Below are 18617 nucleotides of genomic sequence, written 5' to 3'. Positions count from 1 at the left end.
CTCTTTACTAGCCTTCATTTCAACATCTCACGAGGGGATTTTCCCTTTGAGGTTTCTCAGTAGCTCTGTTATCATTACACCAAACAGCCATGACATATCCCTTACGGCCTTGCATCTTATAAATAAATGACTGACGGAACATTACACATCATTCAAAAGACACACCTCTTCTGCTTCTTCACCACAGTGAAAAAGATTAAAGTATTTTCACAGAACGTTAGTACTGACAGTACTGGTGAGGACAATGAAATATAAAGTTGGAATAAGATAATCAAATAATCTTTCATCTGAAGAACTCATGTTTTGTTTTAATTAATCTCTTTAATTTTAGCTGATTTATGACTAAACTGTTAATTTATTAAGAGATTTGATCGTAATTTCTTTTATGTTGTACTTTTGTGATATGCATTTATACTTCTGGAATAATGAACATTATATATGTAATTAACACTTTTTCCAGTTGCAGACACACAAAGAGGGCATACATATGCACACACACACACACGTTCATATCCTGTACATAAACACACACACACTAGATTTATATACATGCATACATATACACATAACCATATACATAGACATACGTACTGCATAAATACACACATGAATATATTTAGAGGAAGACCAAAGAGGAGGTTTATGGATGTAGTGAAAGAGGACATAAAGGTAGTTGGTGTGAGAGAAGAGGATGCAGAAGACAGGGTTAGATGGAGGAAATTGATTCGCTGTGGCGACCCCTGAAGGGAAAAGCCGAAAGGAGAGAAGAAGAAATATATTTACATATATTAATATAGGTATTATTTGACATATACAGATACATGCCAATGTCATTTTTTTCATTTTTCATTTCAAAAACATTTTCAAAAAAAGTCTTAAATTATATGTTCACTTGGTTATTATAGTATACATAGTGTCAATAAATGCATCATGTGCATCCAGTCGACACATACGAAAGACCTTGAAATCTGACAATGATATTAATGTATGAGTCCTTGATTTATAGCCACAAACATCTTGTCATCATAACCTCAACCTTTGACTGTCGTTCTAATCAGTTCATCTCAGAGTCACAGTGGATATTGGTGCTTCATGTAATGATAAGTCCTTAAAACGTTGCTAACATATCACAACTATAGAAACTGGATGCACATACATCAAGAAAGCATGTCCCAATTTAAGGATGCCTCAAGCATAAAAATGTAGAAGGCAGTCAGACTGCAACATCCCACAACACCCCTGAAGTCAAAATTTTAGCCTGACTTACTTTCATAGGTCAGGGTCATTTAATAAAAGGTATAATAAAAGGTATAAGAGTGGAAATGACCTTAACCTAGTTTTTCAAGGTCAAGGTTGTGATCAAATTTTCATCCCCTTGCCTCCCTGAATATAACCTTTTGTTTTGTCTTTCTATCTTATTCAGTTGCTGAGTGCACAAAAGTTGAAATTTGACCTTGACCTAGTTTTCTCAAGGTCAAGGTCATCATCTCATTTTCCTCCCCTTTGCCACCTGAGTAATGAACAGACGAACACATGAACACTGAAAATTAAAATACATCACTGCATTGAAGCGGGATGTAATCATAAAAGAAAGTGATGAACTTGAAACGTCTCAGACATCGTCTAAATTAGATAAAAATGAAATATTTATGACAGCACTGTGGCATAACCAGAAACTGATAAATTAAATATTGTGACCAAGTTCTACATAATATTTTTCCATCCTCTGTCCATACAGTTTTCACGCTTCACAGGGATGAAGGTACTGGTCAATATGACATGAACTGATTATTTGGGAAGCTCTTGTCATTTTAATAAATCTCATCTAAATGTTAGCAGCAGAATGATTAGTGTTACTGATGTGAATTTCAAATAACTTGTGAAGCATTTTCCAAATCCAGGTATCAAATCATCTTGCTCCAGGCATTTTTCTGCACCTCGAGTCCCGTTTTATGATAACACAGTTGCTCGTAAAGTCAAGGTCAGGGTAGCACTCCATCATGTTGCAACAACCATTCAGCCAGGACCAGAGCCTAAAGAGAACCTGGATAACCGCCTAACATTTTGGAAGACTGAACCCTTGTGGAAAACTAGCCAATAGTGAATTTTAAGGAAAAATACTAGAGTGGAGAGGTTGAGAACAACAGAGACAACAATTGTGAAGAGGGGGAAAACGAATGGCCTGAGATAGTTAGATACAAAAAGAGAGAGAAGAGAGCAGCATCAATAAAAGATGCTTCTTCTCCCACGGTGACGTGACAAATAACTGCACAGCTTAGACCTGCTGCAGCTGACAACCCTCGGCTAAAACAGCTCCAAAGACAGCCAGAGAAAAAGACTAACTCAGACAGAGTGACAGCAAACAGGAACAACACTAGACAACAGACAGAAACAGGTGGATATTGAATGCAAAGGGAGGGATGAAAAATAAAGGAGAACAAAAATATGGATGACTGACACAGACCGAGAGAAATGGGAGATGAAGAGATTGAGTCGGTACAAAAAAAAAACAAAAAAAAACGACATTCATTGGTATTCTAAGGCGGTCTCCCATGCAGCACATCACAGGCAGCGCAGATTAAATAACAAACTGTGCTTCAACAGTGCCCCCTACAGGATCATAGCTGCTATGGCAGACTGGAATGAATCTAGGTCATTCTTTAAAGAAACCAAGTCTCTCAGAGGACAGGGAAACACAAACCAAGACGTTAACTCAAAAACATAAGTCACCTTTCCCTTTATATACAATAAGACCAAAACTTTTGAAAGTGGCCTGATTAGAGGGTCACCCGCATGTCCCAGGTCTGAAGGTCACAAAGGCACCCAAAAATACACAAGCACATAAAGGACAGTGAAGTGACAGTTTTAGGTCCTTGTTATTTATGGCATCTTGATATGAGTCTGAAAAGCAGCTTGTGTCAATAATGAAATAAATGGTTGAATTCTAGCTGCATCAGGTTGGTTCCTGCTTGTGTGTTTCATTTTTTGTCAGAAGACAAAATGTTTGTTTGAAACACATAGTAAGTCTACTAAAAAAATATTTTTCAGAAGTGAAATAAATATGAAGTTCAGAAATGTCTATATACAGTAATCCCTCGCCTATTCGTGCTTCAAAATGCACAGCTTCACTACATCGCTGATTTTTAGTAGGTAGTCACATGATACCGTATGCACATGCTATTGGCTGGCAGCATCCGTGTGTGCACTGCGTTCTGACTCACGGTTCCTCCTGCAACTTTTCTTGAACAAAGGTGCTTTTAACAGTCTACAAGAGTGTGGGAAAAGGTAATGCAGATATAAGGTGAATTGCTATCACTATGGGGAGGGATCATATATGTTTAAAGAACAATAAAATGATAAATAATATTAATAAAATAGTTTGTCGCTATGTTGCGGAATTTCATTTTTTGAGTGGTCATGGAACACATAAACAGCGAGTAACAAGCAATTACTGTATATTATACAAAAAATGTCATTCAAATATTAGGATAAAAATAATGAGCATCTGTGAATTATTTTCCATTTCAACTGTCAAGCCATAATTAATAATCATTTACATGACTGATTAATCTTTTTAATTTCCTCAAAGGTCATAGTGACATCTTGCAGTTTTTTGAATCAGTTATCATACATTTGGAAAACAACTTTCTTTGACTAATGGATTGACTTTTCACTGTTAATTGTGTGGGCCAAATAAAGTTTTCAAAGTGTCCAAACATAAAGAAGTTCTTAATTTTATATGTCAGCTAACTACATCTGACAAGGTCAAATCTGCGAATGTTTGTAGGTCATGCCACAGTTCTATATCATAGAAAAAAATAATTTAAGCCATCAGCTCAACACAGAAAATAATAATAATGTAAGTTATTTATTCTCCCAGTGCAGCCCGTTACCAAACGACCCACGGACCGGCACCAGGCCGCGGCCCAGGGGTTGGGGACCGCTGATCTACAATATATAGTAAAGTATCCAGGGTATGAAGCCTGACAGTCAGAGACACTTAGAGACAACTATGGCTGAGGTGTGCTGTTTCGCTGTAGAATGTAGAATATTTTAAAGTTTTGGGTAGAGGAAGCACATGCTTTTATTCTGAAAAGAAAAAAACACTTCCACTATAAAGAAGAAGAAGAAGCTGCCCACGGAGTAAATGAGGTGACCTGATGTCTAGAATCAGAACCACCACACAACAACAAACAAGAACAAGAGGGGGAGACAGATATTGGAGATGCATGAACGTAGCGGTGCTGCTTGGCGGGGTTTGTGGCAGAAAGGGGAACTGCACGACAATAGTTAGATACGGCGGTGCACATTTGTTCATATCTCCGAATGTTCCAAAGTCAAGTACCACATCTATATTGCATGGAATCAGTATAAAATAGGACATAACACTCGTGTCGAGCTTTGGCCGCTCACCTTTGACCGTCACATATGAGAACTCCGGGTTAACACACAGGGCCAAGTTGCTTGGTAGTGTCCATGGTGTGGTCGTCCAGGCAATAAAAGCCACTTCCTCGTTCTCAATCAAAGGGAAGTTGACAATCACTGATGGGTCTTGAACATCCTGCAGACAAAAATGAAAGTCGATTTGACATTTAATATCAAAGCATTTCCGCGGTACAGGTTGTTACTGCTGCTACACATTTTCAACATGTTATAAGAGGGTTTTAATGTGCATCAACCTTGTAGTTCTGGTGGGACTCAAAGTTGGACAGTGGGGTGTTGCAGGCAGTGGAGAAGGGCATGACTTTGACACCTCGGTAAACCAGACCTTTATCATACAGCTGTTTGAACACCCACCTAAATGATTGGAAAGTTTTCAAAAAACACACTTAGAGAGAAGAAACATAAAACTGTATATACAGGACAGAGCTGTCACATTCAAGTATTGTTTACATCATTATCAGCATTTCCTCTAGGTTCAGGAGGCACATGAAATATTCTGGGTTGAAACAAATAAAATATTTTCAGTTGCTCTGTCACATGTCGTACATTAATTCTAGACAGCTCTATTCATCACTTTGGTGCATCTTGTCAGTGTTCAAGGTAAGTCAAGCTTCTTTCCCCTCAGCAGCAAAGGTGCCTCCTGGGCACTGGTAACAGGTTCAGGTTGGGTGGCAGCAGGTAGTGCAGCAAGACTTTTGGGCTGGTTTGCATCGTCAAAAGGGACGCTTTTATTTTATGTAATATTGTATACCAACTTCATACTCAACTACGGTTCTCCTCTACTTCTATGTATTGGTATGAAAAGCATGGATAAGCCACACCCTCAGTAGGAACACTCCCCTCCTAATAAATGAAAGGAGACACGCTGGCTGGGTTATGCTTTGATTATACTGTAATAATTAATCAACTTCTGTTTACTTCCATGACCAAAATATTTCAAATCAGGCTGCAAAAGAAGTTTCAAGTTAAAGCTGAGGACATTAACGGCAAAAAAATAATCATATTGACTTTCCATTTTGGATATCAAACAGTGCTTGCACTAAATTCCTGTAATGCAAATACAATACAGAGTCAGTATATTTTTAAATTGGCATTCATACCAGACACTCTCCATGAACCATGGATACAAAGTCTTGTAGTCATTTCTGAAGTCAATCCACCTTCCCATTCGGTTTACTGAAATCTGGAAAGAAAGACATGACACCAGTCTAAATTCAGCAGAGTAGCTCCTTCTAGCATTATCTTTAGGTGTGTTGTAAGACTTAGTGAAATAAATACTTAATAAAAATGAGATATGCCACTAAACGTGGTGTGCAGTGTACTGTTTTAAAGACAGATATGCACAAACAAGAACAACAAGCTAATCTAGTCCTACAAGTATGATCAGAAGGTTTTCTGACCACAATATTATCTGCTCACCTCCCACTCCTTGGAGTATCTCATCACGATGTTTCTACACTGCTTGTTATACTCGGCAATGCCCATTTTAGCCACATCATCAGGTCCTTTGATGCCCAAAGTTTTGTCAATTTCGTACTCCTACAGAAACACACAGAGTACAAGAATACATAAAAAATACCAAAGATTAATCTGGAACACCATTCAGAGGTGTCTGTTAAAATAGTTGACATCATTCAGGATGGATTCCTACCACAGGCAGGCCATGACAGTCCCAGCCAAATCTCCGCTCCACATGGAAGCCATTCTGGTGGGCAAAGCGAGTGACAATGTCCTTGATGGTGCCAGCCAGGATGTGCCCATAGTGGGGTAGGCCTGTGGCAAAAGGAGGGCCATCGTAGAAGGTGTATCTAGTTGAGAAAAGGACAACAAAATGTGTTAGTCGTCTGATATCTCATATCTGATTAAATACAAGAAGTCTGGGTGTCTGGAGACAATTTCCTCTCAAGCATGACAAAGACGCAATTAATGAAACATTAATGCAAAATAAATTTTAAAAAAGTAATCAAATATATAGAGTTTCAAACACACTGCATGACCCAGCACAGACAGCAGCATACTGGTGGAGAAATTAGTTTTGATTTCTGTTTCAGCTGAATGTTATGCAGACAAACAAAAGACAACTCCTGAACCAAAAATATAGCTTTATCCTAGTTATACCTGAAGGTGATAGAAACAGGACCTACCTAAATGGATTTTGACTAGATCTCATTGTTTCTATCATTAAGTAAACTGCACTGAAATTACTTTCCAAATAACAAAAAAGCCCATCTTCAATTCTTCCTACATCTAACCAACAACAGCAACATATGGAACAGCAGCAAACGTAATTTTGTGGGGATACAAATGTATCCATTCACGGATATCTGGCAAGTGATTTGCTTTTATTCCCTAAATTTCACTTACAAAACCCCAAAACACCACAAAGACAAATCAAGGCAGTTTCAAGGAGAACATAACTAGACTAAAAACCCCAGCAATCTATTACAGTGTTGGTAGAGGTCTTGTGACCAACGTTACTCTACACTCCTATTTTTTTTTTCTTAATATTTAGGAGCATAAAAAGGGGAAAAAGTTCACAATAATTTGTCCTGACACGGTATCTTTAAAACATGCCAGTTAATGACCCAGCTGTGGAACAGAGTTGTAGAGTATTATACACTTGTAAATTAATGTGGCTAAGTTGAAGGAAAACATTGACTATTCTTGTTCCTCATCATTCAGGGTTTTATTTTTAATGGCTGCATTTATTTAACACATAATGACACTGTAGTTGGTAAGAAGTGCTGCTTCAAATTGTTCATCAATCTTACGATGGCTTTCCTAAGATAGACAAGTCATTTTCAGCCATCAAACTAATACTGTGATCATTTTGAACTCTTACAACTGGATGTGTGTCATCATAGAGAACGACGTTTGAGTTCAAGACAACAGTGAACACAATAGTGCGGTGCTCTGGTTCTGGCTCTATCCTGCCACTCCTGTAGATTGATGCTGCTTCAGTCTTGAATACCGTGAGCCCAAGCCCTGGTACTTCTGGACCACAGAGCTGATTTAAGTAGCATCAACCAAACGTGGGATGGCAGAGGTAGGAGAATTATGAAACTGTATTAATTGCTGTCACTGGTGTCAATTATTCTAGCTTTTTTCCACCTTCATATTGAGTGAACACAGTCACAAACATGTGACTGAACATGACAGTCTTTTTTAAAGGACAAGTCTTTCATTAACACATTTTGAAAAGTGTTAATCTAATAAATTAACATGAGCAACAATAAGTTATTGACAACAGAAAATGTCTAAGATATTTTTAGTTGAATTCCACTGACACAACAAAATGGAATGTAACCAGGAAATACAAATTCTTTATTTTGTGCTCGAACCTGATTAACGATCCCTAATGCACATTCGCACAGTCAATTTTCAAATATATTAAGATGGAGATGATTTTCAAATTTATTTATTTTTTAAATTATTATCTTAACTGTTCTTTTTTAATTAACTAAATTAGAAAAGAATTTAAATGAGAGAAAAAAAGTATTTACTTGGGTTTGTTCTTGGACTGTTTGAGACATTCTTGAAAACAGTCCTTTTCTTTCCAGAACTGCATGATCTTCTCCTCCTCGGAGGGAAAGTGGAGAGATTCAGGGACTGGCTCCACCATCGTGTCTGCAAAAACATGGAAACAATCAACAGATGTGTGGTCAGACAAGACATGAATACGAAAGAGAAATCAAAGATCATGTGAGACAAGTTTCATTTCCCCAATTAAACAACAATATATAGTCTCCAATAAAATATATACTTACATATATATAACAATTATACTTTGCTCAACTCTGGAAATTATTGTCTACATCTACCTGCAAAAATGTCAAGTTGATATATTTCTTTCACAGATAACTTTCACAATAACAATCTTATCAAAACATGTCGATGTTCTGTAGTTTAGTGAAATGAACATGCAAACAAATGTAAGCGCTTAACTATTACTTCTAATTTGAACAGGCATTAAAGAGAAACTTCATTCACAAGAATGGCACCTCCTAGTTGTTAGCTAGCAGGCTAAGCTAGCCTAACAATGCTTAAATTAGCCAGTAAGCAGCTCAACGTAACCTGAACGTCTGTCAACAAGTCGTTCACTTATACGCCGTAAAAGTTGCGGTGATCAGTTCTTTAGGTGTTTCTTTATGGCATGAAATGCATTCACTCACATGTTCTCAACCACCGGCTGCCAAACGACCAGAAATGATGCAAGTCTAAGTCAACGTCTGCGGAAGTGACGTCAGGACAGGACAAGCTGCGCTGTTGTGTATATACTGTATATATACTGTAATATATATACTGTATATATACTGTAATATATATACTGTATATATACTGTAATATATATACTGTATATATTTGACTATATATATACACACACACACACACACACACACACACACACACATATATATACTTTAGTAATCCCCGCATGTATAATATACAGTACTGTATATATATGTGTGTGTGTGTGTGTGTGTGTATATATATATATATATATATATATATATATATATATATATATATATATATATATATATATATATATATATATATATATATATACACACACATATACACACACCTGTATACACACACCTGCATACACACACATATACACATACTAGCTGGAACCAGTGGAAATTCCACAATAAAACAATAATATCAGACTTCATACCAAACATATAAAAACAAATGTATTGGTATTATAAAGCAAGCGCACCCAACGTAGTAAAAAATCAACGTGGTGACATAACGACTTAGTGATGGCAAATCATTAATTGCACTGCACAAGCAAAGCAAAGATGTACAGTAGATCACATTTGTAAAACTCAAGGCCCAGGGTTCAAATGTGGCCACGTCATTTTATGTTGCCATAAGTCAGAATGTCTAAAAAAATAAATAAGTCAAATGTTTGCTTTGACCAAAACTACATTTTCCAAAATGCAGTAATTAAGCTAAAGTCCTCATTTGTGTGTGATGTTACTGTTAAATCCCGTATAATCGTATTGCTAAGGCAGAGAAGCCTTCCACTGTTGGTAAAGAATTGATGCTGCCCGCTGATAAGGACATTTGCTTGAACTTCTAATTGAACAGTAATGACATCCTGTGAAGGGGATGTATTGTAATATCTTCACAACTGTTGCAAATAGCATATAAATTGTAAATAGTTTTTTTTTTTTAAATTCTTTAGTCCTTATTGTTTCTCTTCCCCCTTTTCATGCAATGTGAAGTTCCTTGTGTGGTAAACTTTACTGTACCTGGCAATAAGCTTTTTTAAAAATTCTGATTCAAATAGAAAGATGAAACAAAAAGCACCTTACTCGGGCAGCAACTGGGATGAAAATGAGATGATGAACTTGACCTCGAGGTCAAATTTCAACAAATGTACACTCAGGAACTGGATAACGAGGGAGAAGGCCAGTGTGAGTAAGACCATGGATCAAAGCTAGTGCTTTGATCTACCTATGCTTTGATTTATAGGTCAGGGTAAAATTTTAATTCAGAGACTGCAACATCCCGCTACTTACCCTGACCTACCCGGAAAATAGGTCAGGGTAAATTTTTTAATTCAGGGGTGTTGCAGTCTAACTGCCTTGATTGTAGTTTTCATGTCCCCACATACTGTATATATTTGAGTAAGCTCACTTGAAAAGTCTCACGCTGTCACACACTCAACCGATCATCTGCCGGAATGAATTACTTTGCGATTACGCCTTTCGTCCACACGACAATGCAGATATCCGGGATGAAAACGCGGGCAAAGTGAAGTTTTTTTGAAAGCGTCGGGTATGTGTTGTCGTGTGGACGTAACCTAAACTTTTTCTACCCGAGGGGCGTCTGCCTACGACAAAAACCGCTGTGATGTTAAGTGTATGTGACCTGTGCCTAATGTATTCACAAAATGGACAGAGTTAAGGCCGGCTATTTTCTGACGTATAACAGCTCCACGTCAAAGACATGTTGATTAACATGCTTGACAGTTGGATATTTGTTCATGTTTGTTTATGAGTCATTAAGTTAATATATTTACTCATTCATTCATTCATTCATTCACCCAGCGCAATCTGATTTGCCAAAACAAAGTCGTTACGTCACATTGATTTTTGACTACATTGGGTGCGCTTGGTTTATCATACCAATATATTTGTTTTCATATGTTTGGTATGAGGTCTGATATTATTGTTTTATCGTGGAAATTCCATGGGTTTCCGCTAGTTGTAATTATAAGGTGATTGACTTGTTCACCCTTTACAAAGGAAAAATCAGTATTTCTATCATGTTGGATGCACCGATTGTAAGTCGCTGTATTTCGAAATAAACCTCGTCTGCGGAATCACTTGAATCAAGTTTTTTATTATGATTACTTGTTTTTAAAAAGGATTTTCATTCTAAAATGAGTGTTGATGTTTGCATTTGACATAAGACCACTGCGGATGATTTATTTTTTAAACTACAGCCATCCTGGTGTCATTAACGATAAGCGAGCAAATGAAGGCTGGTCCGTGAAAATATTGCCTTAGCTGAAACCGGTCCATGGAGCAAAAAAGGTTGGGGACTGCTGTCCTACATCCAACATGTCAAAAATGATGTCCGGTAGAAGATCAGCCAAGCCATCGGGTCACATGAAGGCCTACTTACCACTGTAATGAAGCGGAAACTGAGGTGGTACGGACACATCACCAGATCCTCAGGCCTTGCTAAGACCATCTTACAAGGAGCTGTCACTTGACACTCGGTGAGGCAGTGAGAGCTGCTGAGGACAGAGAGGGATGGAGAGAGCTGGTCAACAGATCATCTGTGGTGTCCTAACGACCCTCGGGGGTTATGGGATAAACTAGGCTAAGATAGGTTATATAATTATTCCCTCTACGGAGATTAATAAAATTGATTTCATTTCCTATTTTCCAAGTGTTGACAGTGTAGCTTCAAAACCAGAATAAGCATTTTTGAACTATCTCACCAGGTTTTGAGCCAACTACATTTTGAATTCCATTCATTTTCTTATCCAAAGTCACAGGTCACGGGGAGCCTATCCCAGCTGGCTTACAGCCTGAGGTGGGGGAAACTACAGACGCAACGCCAGTGTGCTACGGAGCCACACAGACAACCACCCAGGCACACACTCACAGGTATGATCAATTTGGGAGCAGCCAATTAGCCTGAAGCCAATCTTGGAGGTGGGAGGAAGCCGGAGAACTCGGAGAGAACCCATGCAGACACAGGGAGAACATGCTCCACAGAGCTGGATGCAAACGCGGAACTGCCTTGCTGGGCGGGACAGCGCTACCCACTGCACCTAAATTTTGAATTTTACATGAACATTGTATTTATGTTATAATTATTTGTTTGCCATGTTTGTTTACACTGCATGTTTACATTTTTACACCAACCCTGCTTAATGTGCTTTCAATTGCCCCTTGGGGACAAATACTTCTTTGAATTGAAGAATCAACACCAGAATCCGCCCATTACTGTATGTTGCACGTAATACATTATGTACAATGGAGTACAGAAGGCAATTAGAATAATGGGGAACTGTGATACCGTAAACTGTGCTGCACAGCATCAGCCTTTTCCACATTTAGTTTATACATGCTTGTTATATGGTTATTTGTTTTTATGTCTATATTGTATTTGAGCATACAGATTTTAAATATCAGATAATCACTTATGTTGAATACAACTACTTATCAAAGAACACAACTTGACTAAATAAAAATAACAGGTTACGTGTAAAACTTGGTGGAAACTAAAATTCATTCAAATTTTAAGACCATCATTGCCAGGGAACTGACTTTAAAATGTGAAGCTTTTAAGTCTTATTCTGATATTCAGCGCTCTGCTACAGCATGTCATGTCATTTTAAACAACAACCCAAACCCCTTTTGACCAAATTTGGGGCAACCCATGAAGTGACTCATTCTGTGCTTCAACCGAATACGAATCAGTAAAAAGAAAAAACTGATGTTGGTTTCTTAACAAAGCAAAGCTTTATTATGATGGCAGAAACATGGTACGATGAGAAACACAGAGACAACTGCATTGCAGCTTATTTCTGCTGCGAAGCCCGGGCAGCCTTCCGCGCTGCCTTTAAGCCTTTGCTGTTGTGCTTTTTAGCGAATCGCATGTTCCTCAGGAACTTTGGATCCACCTGCAGCAAAAAAGAAAAAAATTAGCAGGTGAATTATTGATGTCCTTTATGTCATTATGCATTTCACAAAGCGGTGCTTGTAGATATTTCTATATCAGTTGGTCCATAAAACTACTTAACAAAACGTCCAAATGATGTTGATACTTTTTTGTTGCCCCTGTCCCAACTTGTTCCCAATGTGTCTTTACAACCAATTACAATTTCTTGTGGAAATTTCGCTAGCTTTTAAAAACAGCATTAAAGCAAATATTTGCATGAAAAAATTAACCTCTTCTCAGTGTAGGTACGGCTAGTTAAAAACAGACATTTGGCTACAACCATCTCAAAATGTTTCATACAATGTCCTCTTAATGGATTCATCAGTGTAAAACAAGCTGCAGCCACCAGAGCAGATCAAAACTAAATTTCACAGAGACTAGACATACCAGCTACAGATTCTAATCCTGGAAGTTGAGTTCCACTAAAAAAAAGTAAGCCACAGCCAATGTCACACAAAGCAATGGACAAGAACCAACAGGAGGCCCTGAGGCACGTTCAGTGTTTTTACCTGTGGCTCTTGTACATTTCTGCTGCACATGCAACAATTACATCAACATGCAACACAAGAGGATCAGTTTGAATGCCTTCCTTGATATAAATGACCTTGATGGCAACAAGGTGTAAACAACTACCAAATGTCTTAAAGTAGAAAAGTTGTACCTTTGCTACTTGAGTAAACTTGTATGTGCTCATGTGAGTAGACCTCTATCATAACGTCTAATATAAACAACAAAAATAACCTAAAAAGAGAACTGACAAAAGTCAAACGTACTAACAAATTTAAGAAAACTGAAGTAGTCCATAATATAATGCACATTTTCAAAGGTACAAAACATGCATGACTCAGTTAAGTGGGACCTGTGGTTTTTGAGATCTTAAGAGCTAAAACATTTTCCACTATGTATGGTCAGACACACAGACGTAGACAGGTAACCCTTTATGACGTTGTGGGAGAGGCTATAGCTACAACGCCACCTTTTTAAATATCAAGTAAAATCATATTCAACTAACCTCTAACCTATACAAGTAATGATACAAGAAAAGGATAAGCTACTGTTTACTAGTCATATTATACCAACACTTTAGTTCCGAATTTACCTAGGGTCTTGCTAGAGTAGTCAAGATTTCTTTAAGTAAGTCACTAGCATCGAAAAATCATGTCTAGAAGGTGAAAATGAAAGAAACCACACACACGGCTGGATTTCTCAAGGAAAGTAAAGCAGTCCAAATTATTTTTGGCATAGCCTTCATGTGCTGTTAGTAAATTTGACATCAGCAACACATTGCAAATTTCACTACGAAAAAAAAAGCTGTGGAATGCTTAATGGTGAATTTCACATCACAGTTTTTATTTGACAATTCTGATTTTTGTCAGATCAGATTGGATTATTTCATAACAAAAAATATCTGGATCTAATGTGAACACATCTATTCTTCAAGATGTAAGGCAAATAGACAATGATAATTTCTTTGCAAAAATTCTCTGCTATTGCCAATCTCAAATAATTGTATTTGTGAGATGAATTTTGGCTTTCAACAGAAAGTGAAATGCTGGTTAAAAATTTAAGACCAGTTTGCTCCACAAGAAAGCAAACATATAATTAGATGTTACCAGCTGATGATCTGTTAAGCTGTCAATGACAGGCCTTGGCAATATGTTTTTTGGCATGGGCTGATGATGACAGCACCAATGCATGAATGGCAACAGACATGAATCCTGTTCTGATTATTGGGATTCATACAGTATGGCTACAAATTGTATCAAATCCAATCCATGGCCACAGCTTAGAGTGAATCAGATATGATTAGATAACTTGAAAATCCAGAATAATAAGATCTGGGACACAATAAAAAAAAGTAAATAAACCAAGGTAATATCCCACACGTAATGTTTACTGGTAACAGGTATCTGTATCACCATTTATGAAAGACAACTCAGTCACAAGCAAAAATTACAACTTAGTGTCCTGAAGACTACTGCAATATTATAAGATGGAATTCTGAGTAACCGTCACAAATCCTCCATGTAAGGTGTGCTGGAGGGAGAAATCTGTTTTCACAGTTTTCCTTCTCAGGGCAAGTGAGCAGGAACAGGTACATACCCCCTTCAGTGACTCGTATCTGTTAAATTTGGGCTTCTTGATGCCATTCCTGTGGGCTTTACGAGCTGTTACAAGAAATGGAGAAAAAAACCCCAATTGTTATGTTTTGGAAGTTACATATTAAACAACATGCATGAAACATATCATGGTTGCCAACATTCCCCAAACTTTCCATCCACTTTGAACAACTGTACAGTAACTTTGCATATCAATGCGAAGATACTTACACTGGTTGTGGGTTGTGTGGTTCTTGGACTTCGCCATATCGTCAGTAGTTTCTCTGAAAGAGATAATTTGTCATCACAATTTAGTGCTTTTCGCTTTCCCTTACATGTTCGTTAGCTACTGTTTGGTCGCAGGTAAAATCCGTGTAATGCTGACTTCCCGAACAGAAATCTTCATAATGTAAAACATTAACTCACAATAACAGCTATAGTTATTGATGACTGAAGACACTGGGGTCTTTGACAAGATCGATTCTAGTTGAGAGCTAATGTGAAGCTAACCCTTCACTACAGGGAACGTCACCATTTTTCAGATGTAAAATTTTAACTTTAAATGAAGCTTAGAACTAAACATATTGTGATAGAAATATGGGCGAGGAATTGGTTAATTGAGATTAATTGATTTTGGTGTGGAGTGACATATAATATACAACGATTAATGTAGATTTGAAAAAAAACTCTCGATTGGGAAAACAGGATACCTTCCACACGAACAGACGACAACCGGAAAAGAAAGAAGACAGGTTCCGGGTGAGAAAAGAGCAAACGGGTACCGAGAGGAAGCCAATAGGAGAAGACTGGTCTGTTAATCACAGTGTCGCCTGCTGGTGATATCCAGTATTACAGGAGAAAGACTATAGCTGACCGCATGATGTCACCCTTTACGCATGTGACGTACCTCAAATTTCTATGTACAGTATGTGTGTACAGTATTCATTCATTCATTCATTCATTCACTCATCTTCTTATCTCCTTCTCCTGCTTTTGCGTGTCACAGGGGTTGCTGGTGCCAATCCAAGTGGACTTACGGGCGAGAGGTGGGGAACGGTTAATATTGCAGACTTTAAATATTATTTATCAAACAAAAGACATTATTATGAAATTAGAGAAATTAAGTAGTGTTAATTACACTACTTAAAAACAGTCATGTATTGCGATTGTCAGTGTTCGTGTGTTTGTCCGTTTGTTCGTTCCTTCGTTTGTTCCTTTGTTTATTCATTCATTCGTTCTTTCCTTCGTTTGTTTGTCCACCAAATATCTTTGCAACCGTTACAGATAGAAAGATGAAACAAAAAACATATTACTCCTGCAGCAAAGGGAATGAAAGTGAGATGATGACTTTGACCTTGGAAAAGTAGGTCACGGTCAAATTTTAACTTTTGTACAATCAGGAACTGGATAAGATAGAAAGACGAGGGAGAAGGCCAGTGTGAGTAAGACCCTAGATCAAAGCTACTTATGCACTAGCTTTGATGTTACTCTCACTGACCTCCATATGCACTAGTCTGTCCACTTGTCAGGTACTACTTTCAGGGTACCCTGCAGTCTCTGATTGCCTTGTTTAAGCTTAACCCGGTGTCACACGCGCTTTTAATGTCCGTCTCTTTGTTACATAGCTTTATGTCTGATTTTAACTCGTGAAGTCCCCAAGCGACGTATACTCAAAATCCTGGTATCATAACCATGTGACAGTCATTATGTCTGTGACAAAGTGATCTCTCCAAAATAGTAATCAAATAATAATCAAATAATAATAAAACTAAGTTTTATTATTATTTTAATATCATTTTATTATTTTTTCTGAAAAAACTTCAGAAATGTGTTCTATATGGTCCACTTGGTCCGTGTTATAACCCACATTATTTTCCTTTAAGCATAATGGGTGTGGGTTCTCTAGCGTTAATTTACTACTTTTATTAAAATTCACCATATGTTTATGATAAAGCATTTAAAATGATTGATTTAACATACCAGCTCACATCTTTGTGGCTAGGGGTTGCATACTAAAGGCCCATTCAATCTGTTTCTGACATTTGCATATTCCAATGAAAATTATTAAGAGTTTTTTTTTTATTTATGGATATTAATCATTAAATGCTGTTACTACTAGATAATTTATGGGATATAAGATATTTGTCTTTTTCTATTCAAGTGGGCCAAATCACTTACATCAAAAATAAACAAATGAAAATTGCTGCTGGAATTTGATTCTTTTCATAAGCCATGTAACTTGCTGTGATCCAAGGTTTGAACAAGTGTGATATTTTTGCGTGGCCACAGCGTGCAAATCTGATGTTGCTTACAGTGGTTCGCAGTGTGCTCAGGAAGCTTGTATGTTTACCGAGATACATAAAAAAATTGGAGGGAACATTGCTTATAGATCTCCCTGTCAAATTTGATGTCTTTGGGTTTTTAACAGTTTTACCACATGATTTTTCTTCGGTCCAAAGAGGTAAAACTTCAAATGTTACAAAAAACAAAATATACACATTTATTTTGTGACAAATAGGAGGAGGCCTCCTCCTTCTTTGTGTTTTCAGGGAAAATTCTTCTCATGCAATAATTTACATATGACTAGTATTAGCAACCTCTTGTAATTATTGAACTGAATATGTTCTGAGATATTACATAAGTGGAAAAGGACTTAATCATTTGTTCTACTGCATGAATTATTTATAATTAATTTAACGTGTGTCTTTCTAATATCTCACCAGCTATCTGATGTTAACCTCCTCACTTAAGTCTACTTCATTTGGTTTTGAAATTCATGCAGATATTCTTTTGTAATAAAAATTATTCACTCCTGTTTGAGACAGTGCTTGATTATTTTATTAATTCCCTGAACAAGTATCCTGTTTATGGGACCCATTGTTAGCACTTGAATCCAAGAGCACTCATTAGAGAGTGTCTCTCTGAGTGAAGATGGAGATGTGGCCTCTGCATGTCCTCCGAGGTAATTGAAAAGGCTGTCTTTTCATCTGCTACAGGGGAAAATATATTAATGTCCATTAGCAATTGGACCAATTCATTGTCAGGTGACCACTGCTGCCATCAAAAGAAAAACGCATGAGTAAAGTAAACCTAAATGCTTGTGGTGACTCAAAAGTCATGAAATTATCTCATCTAGATATGTTATGTCATGATTTTAATTTTCAAGTATCATTAGTCACACTGGCAATGTAGCTCCTCTAATGCAATATTAGTGTTTTTAGTCCAAACATTTCCTCAAACCTTCTTGCTTGATTACTAGAAATGCTTTACACATATTCATGTTTTAAAACATTTTGATCCTTTTCTTTTGCATTTTGAGCAAAATGTCCCCAAAACTGACCAACATGTGGCACAAACGTTTGATCTGCTTTCTTGTCATGAAAATTGGTTATTGATGTTAATATAGTCCACTGTCAGGGATTCCATATTGATTTTCAAGAGGGTTATGTGAACAAGATATCCAGTATTTTTGGAAATACAATCGGTATTTTTCTAATCATGAACTATACAGTAATGTATTTATTTTTTCTATTTTGGTTGGGGTTTTTTTTGCAATTGTTTTGATACACAGATAATCACAGAACCCAATAAAAAAGTCCAGAAGTAGTTTAGAATGGTGGTCAGAAATGAATAGGGCTAAAACAAGCAAACTAAAATAAGATTTAATTAATTGAACATAATGAAAATTCTGTTTATGGGAACAGTCTTTAAAAATGCTAATTGGTAGCCTTGTCATGATTTCACTTATTGACACTGAGGCCAACACTGGATTGCCAAAAAAAAAAGATGGACAGGTTGTAAAGCAGCCAGAAGTTACAGACAGATCCACAGAGATTACGCTGCCTGTGGCCTTCCCCCGTGTGATGAATGTGAAAGGGT

At 37.2% G+C, this 18617-nt stretch overlaps 2 protein-coding genes across 3 annotated transcripts in view; both read right to left on the bottom strand.

Moving 5' to 3' along the window:
* iars1 (isoleucyl-tRNA synthetase 1) overlaps positions 1 to 8675 on the bottom strand; it is a 61779-nt gene extending 53104 nt beyond the window's left edge. Inside the window, exons 1-7 of the mRNA XM_068315916.1 lie at positions 8616 to 8675; positions 7947 to 8070; positions 6095 to 6251; positions 5863 to 5982; positions 5544 to 5626; positions 4680 to 4797; positions 4414 to 4561 (exon numbers count right to left, since the gene is read on the bottom strand). Coding sequence (XP_068172017.1) covers positions 4414 to 4561; positions 4680 to 4797; positions 5544 to 5626; positions 5863 to 5982; positions 6095 to 6251; positions 7947 to 8065 — 745 coding nt within the window. The 5' untranslated portion in view covers positions 8066 to 8070; positions 8616 to 8675. The remainder of the gene's footprint in view (positions 1 to 4413; positions 4562 to 4679; positions 4798 to 5543; positions 5627 to 5862; positions 5983 to 6094; positions 6252 to 7946; positions 8071 to 8615) is intronic.
* A 3742-nt stretch (positions 8676 to 12417) lies between these two features.
* On the bottom strand, positions 12418 to 15487 carry rpl29 (ribosomal protein L29). Of its 2 annotated transcripts, none has more exons than XM_068315379.1 (4): positions 15449 to 15487; positions 14970 to 15022; positions 14743 to 14807; positions 12418 to 12601 (listed from the first exon to the last, which is right to left on the bottom strand). In XM_068315379.1, the coding sequence occupies exons 2-4, from the start codon at positions 15004 to 15006 to the stop codon at positions 12500 to 12502; spliced, it is 204 nt and encodes a 67-aa protein (XP_068171480.1). In that variant the 5' UTR covers positions 15007 to 15022; positions 15449 to 15487; the 3' UTR covers positions 12418 to 12499. The 2 variants fall into 2 exon arrangements, with proteins under 2 accessions (XP_068171480.1, XP_068171481.1); XM_068315380.1 differs by lacking the exon at positions 15449 to 15487 and adding an exon at positions 15165 to 15357.
* Between the last annotated feature and the right edge of the window lie 3130 nt (positions 15488 to 18617).

The sequence above is a fragment of the Antennarius striatus genome, chromosome 5 (genome assembly GCF_040054535.1).
Source record: "Antennarius striatus isolate MH-2024 chromosome 5, ASM4005453v1, whole genome shotgun sequence".
In the NCBI taxonomy this organism is placed as follows: Eukaryota; Metazoa; Chordata; class Actinopteri; order Lophiiformes; family Antennariidae; genus Antennarius; species Antennarius striatus.
The sequence above is the reverse complement of the archived record's forward strand: the minus strand, read 5'-3'. Positions and strand labels throughout refer to the sequence as shown.

What these genes read in the sequence shown, in the direction of transcription:
- rpl29 (XM_068315379.1), bottom strand. Translation starts at nt 15,006, where the DNA reads ATGGCGAAGTCCAAGAACCACACAACCCACAACCAGT. An exon ending in CCACACAACCCACAACCAGT is followed by an intron (nt 14,808 to 14,969) that starts GTAAGTATCTTC and finishes TTCTTGTAACAG; the next exon opens with CTCGTAAAGCCCACAGGAAT. An exon ending in GATACGAGTCACTGAAGGGG is followed by an intron (nt 12,602 to 14,742) that starts GTATGTACCTGT and finishes TTTTTGCTGCAG; the next exon opens with GTGGATCCAAAGTTCCTGAG.